Source organism: Protobothrops mucrosquamatus, unplaced genomic scaffold (assembly GCF_001527695.2).
Source record: "Protobothrops mucrosquamatus isolate PMUCROS unplaced genomic scaffold, P.Mucros_1.0 scaffold1459, whole genome shotgun sequence".
In the NCBI taxonomy this organism is placed as follows: Eukaryota; Metazoa; Chordata; class Lepidosauria; order Squamata; family Viperidae; genus Protobothrops; species Protobothrops mucrosquamatus.
The window spans coordinates 261,659-272,223 of record NW_015387637.1 but is presented as its reverse complement, the minus strand read 5'-3'; the positions used below and the strand labels follow the sequence as shown (position 1 = coordinate 272,223).

General features: G+C 37.2%; 1 protein-coding gene across 1 annotated transcript in view; it reads right to left on the bottom strand.

The window, feature by feature from the left end:
* LOC107292948 (neuronal PAS domain-containing protein 3) overlaps nt 1-10,565 on the bottom strand; it is a gene marked incomplete at its 5' end in the record, with an annotated part of 219,172 nt that overhangs the window by 48,043 nt on the left and 160,564 nt on the right. Inside the window, one exon of the mRNA XM_015822079.1 lies at nt 8,062-8,180. Within this exon, the coding sequence (XP_015677565.1) occupies nt 8,062-8,180 (119 nt within the window). The remainder of the gene's footprint in view (nt 1-8,061; nt 8,181-10,565) is intronic.

Below are 10,565 nucleotides of genomic sequence, written 5' to 3'. Positions count from 1 at the left end.
ATCATCTTCAAAGCGCTCCATGGCATCGGACCTGGATATCTCCGAGACCGCCTTCTGCCGCAGATTACCTCCCATCGGCCGGTACGCTCCCACAGAGTGGGTCTCCTCAGGGTGCCGTCAGCCAGACAGTGCCGGCTGGCGACCCCCAGGGGGAGGGCCTTCTCGGTGGGAGCCCCCACCCTCTGGAACGAACTACCCCAGAGATCCGGGTGATCCCGGATCTCCCCTCCTTCCGCCGCGCCCTAAAGACATGGCTTTTCCAACAAGCGGGATTGGCCTAGGGAATTTTAGTGGGGTTTTTAAGGGAAATTTTAATTATTAGGCCATTGCAAATATTTCCTTTTAATCTGGTTTTAAATCGGTACTTATTGTAATATCGGTTTTATAAGGCTGTCAGCCGCCCTGAGTCCGGTAAGGAGAAGGGCGGGATACAAATCAAATAAATAAATAAATAAAGGGAACAGCTTTTCCAGTAATATTTATCTATATTAGCATGCAATGTATTGCCAATACAATAGAATTGTCACATTCACATCTTGAGAGATGTAATCCAGATAGCTATACATAGCATGCTTTCCTGAAGATGACTTTCAGTTCAGAAAAGCACTATTAATAATAAAATTGTGCCATAGCAAATAGACAATACACATTAACTGCTTCTTTGCTTTTCTCGATGGCAATTCTTGCATGGAATTCTCTTGCAATAGAAACTATGTGTTTTTGAGGGTGAAGGTTTGTTCTCTGAGCTTGTGGGTTGGTTTCTGAACGTTTCATTACCAGGCTAGGTAATATCTTCAGCGGAGTTTAGGGGATGACAGTGTCAGTGTCTGTTTGTAAGGGCTTTGTGTGATCAATAGGTCTTATGATGGGTCAGATGTGGGTGTGTCAAGTGAGGGTCTTGTGATAGGTCTTGTGATGCAGTGAAACAGACAAAATGAAACACTCAGTGAAAAAAAGAGAGGAGAATACTAAAGACACTGAAACAAGACGGAAACATCGTCATCCTACCGGCAAACAAAGGCAGACTGAAAGTAGTAATGGACAAAACTGACTACATCAGCAAAGCCGAAAACTATCTAAATCAGTGATGGCGAACCTTTTAGAGACTGAGTGCCCAAACTGCAACCGAAAACCCACTTATGCATCGTCGAGTGCCGGGTGGGCGTGGCCCATTGGGTGGGCGTGGCCCATTGGGTGGGCGTGGCTGTGGTGGTAATGGCAGACTGGGTGGGACTAAAAAGTTCAATCAATCAATTCCAACTTTGCAAGATCTTTTTTTCCCGCGAGAAGTTGAAATTGACTGATTGAACCTTTTTTTTTTTTGCACACAGCGGCGGAGGCCAAAAGCGAAAAGGTTTTATAAAACCCAGCTGAAGGCCTAGGACTGGGGCGACGGCATGCGTACCCACAGAGAGGGCTCTGAGTGCCGCCTCTGGCACCCGTGCCATAGGTTCACCACCACTGATCTAAATGATATCAACACCTACCAAATAATCACAATGATCAAACAAAACACCTAGAGAACAAAATAAAAGACACCTTAAGAAAAATGGAAAAAGAAAACCAGCTAACACCACTAGAAAGAAAGCACATGCAACCACAAGACTCCTCCACACCCAGGTTCTACAGACTCCCCCAAATATACAAAAATGTGATCCCCTTACGCCCAATTGTGTCTCTACCTGGAACACCAAAGTACAAACTAGCAGAAACCCTGCAAAGGAAACTCAGCACTTGGTCAATGACTCAACCCACTTAACAAACTCCCCAGAACAATTTCTCCAATGCATCAAGAACACCAAAATCAACAAGGAAGAAATCATGGTCTCCTTCGACGTCCCCACTCTCTCTTCACCTCGACTGACATTGACATGGCTAAATAAGCCATACACCACCTACTCACTAAACACTATATTCACAAAGATGATGCTACCACAGAACACTCTATGTCCACAGAAACCATCATGAAACTCCTGGATCTATGCCTACTTCAAGTTCAACAGGAAAATCTATAAGCAAGTACAAAGTACCCTGATGAGATTACCCATATCAGGCCTAATAGCAGAAGCAGTCATGCAATGACTCGAATCCATAGCTCTACCCACCAACCAACCAAAATTCTGGATACACTACGTCAATGACTACTTCATCATCATCAAACACTCCCAAATTGAAGAAACACCCCCCCTACTCAATAACATATTTCCTGGGATCAAATTCACATGTGAAGAGAAAGCAGACAACAGACTTTCGTTCCTCAACATTGACATAAGGAGACTAGACAATAGAGAACTGGAAACCCGCGTCTATCGCAAACCCACGCACACGAACCAGATCCTCAGCTTCCCAAGCAACCACCCCACCACACACAAAAGAAGTTGTGTCTAGATCCTCTTCAGAAGGGCCAGGACACAATATAGCACCACAACACTAAGAAAAGCAGAACAGAAATGGCTGCTTGACATCTTTCTCCATAATGGCTATCCAAAAAAACTTTGTATTCCCATACACAGCACCCAAACCACAACACACCAGACAGCAAAACACCACGCAAAAACTAATCCTACCATACACAAAAGGGGTGTCAGAAATGACAGCCAGAATTCTCCAAACCCTAGGAATAGCAATAGCCCACAAACCCACAGCCACACTCTGCCAGGAATTATTCAGAACCAAAGACAAGATATAGAAGGATGAAATAAACAATGTAATCTACAAAATCAACTGTAACGATTGCAACCAATTCTATGTGGGACAAACATCATGTCAATTAAAAAACAGGATCCACGAACACCGGCTGGTAGTCAAACGCCACAATCCCAAATCCTTAATCTCAACCCACACCGACACCAAACAGCACCAGTTTGATTGGAACAACACAAAAACCATCAGCCACGCTACCACCCGCCATGCTCATGAGTTCATTGAAGCCTGGCACCCCACAAGCAATTCCTACAACAGACACATTGACCTACAACCAGCCTATGAACCCTGCAATCCCCCCAGCACACCTCCCAATGACCCTCACCTGATGTAACCTCCCCATTACAAGACTCTCACTGATGACTAACACCTCACCCATCCCAAGACTCTCTCTTTACACACCCACACCTGACCAATTCCAACGTTCGTAAACCAACCCACAAGCCCAGAGAGTGAACCTTCACCCTCATCTTACACCCGAGCTACAAGATATTTGCCACCATTGCAAACTATGTATTTTTGTTAAGGGGCAAAATGTCTATCATTGATAATATGATAAATGAAAAAAGTAACATTCACCAATAATATATATTTCAATTGTTCTATAGCTCTTAAAATTTGAAGAGATTTACATTCCTGTTTATCCTGGTGGTAGAGGTTTGTATAATGGACATCACATATTTTATTCTGCTTTGAAAAATACAATTTTGTAAAGTTAACATGTTGAAATATAAAAGAAAAGAAAGAATCCTCAAGAAAAGACAGATGGCAGACTATCTTTTTTAAAATACAATTTCAGAATAGCATACAATTGCTAACAGGGAGATCCTAAAATGTTTTTCTTTGACAGAGAAGAGGTGATAAATTGTCAGCATAAACTTCATCTCTGGTTACTCCTGTGATCTAAAGCTTTCCTGTGAGTTTTGTACCATCAAAGTCAACTTCTTATAACTGTACAAAAATTTATGAATGCATTTGATTATAAAATGACTGAAGGCATCCCATAATGCCTGTAGTTTATTGTGCATCAGCTCTCTTTTTTCAGTATAAGTAAAAGTTACCTAATCTTCCTCTATTTTAAATCTATAAGCAGATAGATTAAACACACACACACACACACACACATACACACACACACACACACACACACTATTTTCATACTAGCTGATTTAAAATAAAAAAAAATATTTCTGAACTATTCTTACTTAGCTAGATAAGGGTAAGGGAATCGTATAAACACAAGATAGGCTGAGCTAATGTATAAGATATTTATCTTATTTCAAGAATAGCACCAACCTGGAATTAAGGAGAAATTTTCTGACAGAACAACTAATCAATGGAACCTACCTCCAGAAGTTGTGGGTGCTCCAACACTGGAGGTATTTAAAAAGAGATTGGACAACTAATTGTCTGAAGGGGTATAGGGTTGATGAGAAGACCTCCAATGTCCCTTTCAACTCTGTTGTTCTGTTATTCTGTAGAAGTGTATGACATCTGATACCGATTTATTTATTTAATAAAAGGAATCAGATGTAGCAAAACAAAAACTAGGTGGTAAATATAGGGAACAGCAATCATGATTTGGCTCTGAGGCTTGATTCCAATCATAATTATTCTGGTTCACTACTCATTCAGCAACCATTCAAAATTATGACGGCACAGAATGAGTGGGGGACTCCTCAGGAAAAAAATCTGGCTGGAGCAACTTATAGGATCAACTTGCATCCTTCCCTGCCAGATTTCCCGTTGACTTTGCTTGTGGAAATCTGGCAGGGCAAGCTGTAAATGACAATCACGTAAATGATTGCAGCTTGCTGTGACATCATAATTGTGGACCGGTTGTAAGTCCTGCTATAGAGTAGGACATTCCAAAGATCTCCTAGTCCACAGCACCTCCTTACCCACCCACTGTGGCCCGTATCAGCTTGCACATGCTCCCTAGTGCCTGACCTTGGCTCTTGCTGGCCCACCTGCAGCCCCTGCCAACCCACTTGCGAGTACTTGCCAACTTGCCCATGGTCCTTGCTGGTATGCCTGCACTCCTTAGAGCTTGCCCACAGAATCTCCTGAAGCAACTGCACACCTCCCGACTTCTACAGTGATTGTGTGTGGCATCCCCACCCCCACTCCTTGCCTGGGACTCCCACCTCTTCCCACTTTATGAGCTGACTAGTCCCAGAGTGCCAGAATTGCATTGTGCTGTATGACCACATCATTTAGTGTGAAAATTCACTAAATGGGAAAATTTGGTTGGGAAATTGGGAAAATTCCATTCCCAACTGATGTTGTAACCCAGCAATTACCTGTAATAGGCCTTCAATTGATATCTCACTTCCAATGCCATGATATTGTAATTTTCTTCTCAACTGAATAATGCAATTCATATATATTCTCAGTGCAACAGCAAGTGGGTGATTTGATTAAACGGGTTTATTGGCTTATCAATTGATTGATTAATTGACTGATTGATTAAAGATTTCAGGAGAACTGTGATTACCTCATTTCATAGTCTATAATGTAATATAGTCTTGGCATAATAGCAGCAGTAACATTAAATTGGGTGTGTATATATCATTTTTTTAAACATACCTATTTCAAGATTATTTTAGTGCAAGGAGGTTGATTAGAGGAAATATATCCATCAAATTTCAATGTTCATAACAAATACTTTGAATGCATGACAGTAATTAAATGTTTGCATATTATTTTTTATCTCAGTTTATTGCACTGAATTTAATTTTCCAAAGAATATGATATGGTTATATGCCTTGATAAAAATGGCTATTAAAGAAGTAAAGATGATGTTTAAATATTCACATTTCTGTGATTCCTCCAAATATGAGGAATGAGAAGTTCTTACAAACTGAATTCTTCACATTCTGATTGAAAGAAAGTCAACATATATACAATATAACATAAATAAATAATAATTTCATGGCATCTGGGAACCACTGTTTTACTTTAATACATATCCAAACTACAAAAGGTCTAAATATACAAATCTTCACTAAAATTTGTGAACACTTCAGTGTAGATCTATATATCAAGACCTTTTATATTATGGATAAATGTGTTAAATATAGCCTCCTTAGTTTTTCCCAATAGGCTGCCTTCATAAAAACTTTGCAAGACATTTTCTATTCCCACCTGAGCACCAGACAATCTCGGCATCACTGTAACTAATTTCTCTCTCAAGAACGTTCCCTCAGAAATGCCTGAGGTTATATGTAAGTTGATATTGAGAATATAATAGCCAGCGTACATGTTTGCTCGGTTACTCAAAAGGGTCAGTAGTCAAACAATTTATTTGGTCACTTCAGAGAAAGATTTTAGTGTCAGCGGAAATTCTGGATTGAGTGTTTATTACAGTAAACAATAGTTCAAGTTGTGAATGTACATTTATTCTTATTTATTAGATTTATTTCTTGCTATTTCTCTGGAAACTCAAGGAGAGTTAGTCCTAGAGTTTAACCACTATTCCATTCAATCATTCAGGTCTTTTTCAATCCTTTTATCCCAATATTAACTTGGTGTTGTCATTTTGGAAAGTTTCTATTCCCTGTAAGCTACTGTCAGCCCTATGCAAAAAAAAAACAACAAAAACCCAACCTACTATCACTGACCAAACACAAACTGTCTTATCTTAAATTTGTGTAGAGCAATTAAATATTTAATTATGAAGCTCAGAATTTGCCTACAAAAATGATGCTATATTGTATGTTATGCACCACACAAAAGCATACTGAGTTCAGCATTACAGCCCAGGCATTGAATCGTTTTAAAAAATAATTTCTTTAAAAATATTCAAAAGTATTATTCACATTTATATCAAAAAGATATTCCAGAGCAGACATTTTCTTGGAGATGCCTAAGATATTTCTTCTTCACCAAAAATCTTGTCTTAAATTTTTTCTAAAACTGAAAAATCTTATTTTTCCAGCATTTTCTATATATTTCCCTGTATTAGCATATTATTCTTTACATTTTTATTTTGTAATAACTTAGTTCCTTTCCTTTATTCTCAATGGAGAATCGACACCAAATGTATAGAGGAGTGCAAAGACAGCCTTTCAAGATATTGTTAGTATAGTCTACATGTTATATTTCTGCAGCATTTAGGGATGACATAGGGTTGATAAAAGCTGTAAATATAAGTTTGTTCTCAGTATTATAAAACTATTGCACATATTATACATAATAGAAAGATGGTGGTAGATTTTTCAAAAGACTTATTCTATCAACTCCATCAAAGATCAAGTCAAGTTGTCTTAAATCTAATAGAAATTAGCACAAGCTATAACCAAAGGAAGAATTTGTGTTTTTCATATTCTCAAGATCTTGGCATAGAAGTTCGGTTTTATACCTGCTCTCATCTGAAATGCATCCAGAATAATAGTAAGCCATTTCAGATTGTATTATTTTCAAAGTCTGATTGCTCATAAATAACTTTGAGTAGGCTGGTTGTTTTCGATTCAGTGTTTTGCAACATAACCAAAACAAGAAAAGTAACAACAGAATGGATTGTTTAAATAGGTAATAGATGGTTGTATAAAGCATGAAAAAAGTATTTTTTTATTTACATATTCAATTGAATTATAGGGCCACTCAACTCAAACAATATGGGTTGGGGGGGCATGCAACAGAAAAGTTATATTTTGAGTATATTGGCAAATCTTTATCTCTTATAAAACAAGAGAAAGCAGGATAGCAGCAGAACAAACAGGAAATTAAGTGCAAGAACTGAAAGTGAAATTTGGGATTATTAATAAAGATAGTTAAAGCAAGAAAAAGAAAAAAAACTATATCCATCAGTGATGAAAATTGAAAAAAATGAATGTTGATCAGACTTTCCATCAGCTCAAAGTCAACCTTGTTCATAGAATTTTAGAATCATATATACATTAAGAAAAATGAAAATTCTTCCAGTGAGAATAATTTTTGATATAAAACATTTTCCCCAATTCATTGGCAGTGATAAAAAAATAGTTGTAAACTCCCAATACAGCATTCCTTCTCATTAAATCCATGGAATCTATGCTTCCTAAGAAGCATCTCCTGTTGTGTTAAATGAGGCTTTTAATTATTTCTTTCTATATGAAGAATTTTTAAGGACTGTCCCAGATAGTCTGTGACACTAAAGAATGCTGCAGATTTTTAACCTTGCTATGATACCTGATGGATATACTTCAAAAATATCATCTATGACCTTTCACTTTCTCAAATTGTACAATTTTTATAAAACTATCCAAGGCTCAACTGTTATGAAGATCAACTGGGATATACTACAATTTATCATATATCTTTTTAAAAAGACGGAGAACTACTAACAACATTTGGGGAGATAAAACAAAAGTTTACCTTATATCCAGAAGACTTTATGTGTACACCTCGCTTGGTCAACGTGGATTTCATCCGAATGAAAAAAGAACGCTCTAGATTGTTGTCTATTGAAAGTAGGCTTGGACTTGTAGTTTCCACTAAAATAGACATAAGAAAATAATTTATTGATCATTTAACTTTTAGAGAGTTCTTCTGAATTTCATAGGTGTAACTATTGAACTAATCTGGGTCCAAATGTAAGATGTGGAAGAGTTTTCTTTTTTAATTGAGTAGCACAAAAGTTATAGGCATAACTAATAAGCAAATAAATAAACTCTCTTTCACCTTGCTCATGACAGAACTAGGGAAAAATCAAACTGCTTTGGATGACAATTCATAGCCTTCTCTTAATACTATGCAAGTAAAACTCCACAGCAGGAAAAAAAAAACCTTGAAAAACAAACTGATATTAGGAAAAGAGCCTATTTATTTTTCTGAGACTATTCCGCAAATGTCGTCAATTCAACGTGGCCCTCCTCAATGCCCCCACGAAAACCACCAGTCCATATATTTCTGGACAATTTTCAAACAATAAATTGTTGTTTTCTAGCTTCCATTGGAAGTTTGCCTCTCCCTTTGCTCTTTCTGTCAAATTGGAGCTGGCTTTTATCTGAGAGTAGGGGAGAGATAATTGTAACATTCGTCCACCTGAACATGAGTAAAAAGGTCACGTAATCGAGTGCTTTTATTTTCCTATCAAATGCGAGCACACTTTTGTTGCGCAAGACATTCAATTGAGAAGCAAACCTCTAGGAATATATTGGCAAGGAAACATTTCAGTTTAAGCAGTTTAAAGGACACTAGTCAAGCAGTTTTCATCAAATTTAAAGACTGTTGCTTTTATCAACCAAGGTTCCCCCCCCTTTATTTGAAAAGGGCTAGGCTGTTGATATTAACTTGCATATATTTACTCTCCTATAGCCATTTTTTTTACTTTGGATTTCAACTCTGTTGTGATGAGCCCACTGACAATAATGCTTTTTTCTTCAGTGGGTCTCAAGACTGTTTTTTAAAGAGAGCATGAATTCCATGTCATTTTAAATGTACAGCTCTTTATCACTCGAGGGAAAAGCAGAGCCATGTTATATTTAGTACTTTCATTTCTTCTGATTAAATATGAATTACTATGAAATTTTTCTCATCATCTAACACGCCATAATACGCCAACAGCTTTTTAATACACTATATAAGCACAAACTTCTGCTCTAAGAGTTTAATTTGCCCCTCTAATCCAATCACATCAACCTTATTTCTCTTATCAGAGATTCCCATTTTGAATTAAATGAGCTCATTAGTTTTAATCAAAAGCAGAGAGATCAAAACTTAAATGTAAATGCTTTAGATCAGAACTGTCAGTCAGCCGTGCAGTTCTATTTTACTAAAACACAAGATCAGAGACCCTTAGAACCATTTTTTTTCTCTCATAAGGGATGCTGAGAGCTCGAAGATGCTATATCCTATTTTTTCTGTTTCCCAAGGACAGATTATACATTTAAGGTTAGACTTAATTTAGTGCATTTCTTCCTCTATTCTAGTGGAAATAGAAAAGTATGCCAATCTATTGTTGGTCTCTTTCACATTTATTGGTGATGTCCTTAGAGACCTAGTGAAGTGCTAAGCCGTCAGAAACCACACCACAAATCTGGCCTGAGTGCTGGGTTTCATTTGGTAATATCATGTTTGCAGCCTCGGAAAAAATGAAAGTTTCAAAGCAAGGAAATGTATAATCAAGGTGACTAGAACCCTGAAATCACAAAAAAAGAAAAGAAAAAAAAGATCCTAGACAATAATGCCATGAAGAGACTCACTATAAATTATTACTGCTAGTATACCACACTCAATAGTACAGTGGTTAAAGTGTACATTAAGAAACCACAGCATGTGTTCTTCCTGCTGAGTGAATAAATATTAAAATTGGCTTCACACATTCAGCAGCTACAGTCCAGCACATTATAACCTAACATAAGCAGCGAGCAAAATATGTTACAATGTATTGTTAAAAATTATGAACTAAACACATGGAAGTTGTGTTAATTAAGAACATAAGATTTCTGTTTGATAAAAACAAAGGTCTCTTGATTCAGATACTTCCCAGAAGCATGGCATCAAAGCAGCATTTCCCTAATTGTTTTTTATCACAGCAACTTGTTTTGAGATGTACAGCACTTCTGAACGTGAAGTTCTGTTTTCATGGCCAGCAGCCATTAATCAAATTATGGTCTATGCATTAAATATATTTAGATGGTGAAGTATATTTAAATGTTTCACATAAACACTCTCTCCTTTAAAAACTACTCAAACTAGGTTTTCATCCCCCCATACCGTTACCTGCATAAGAGTGGAAGTTCTGATTAAATGAAATAGTTTTAATAATAAAAAAATATTCTATTTAAATAGTTAATTTCTTCACTGTCCATTTGATATTTTGACTTATACTGTATCTCTATGGTTCTGAGGTTTCTGAAGTATCTTCTGCTTTTTAA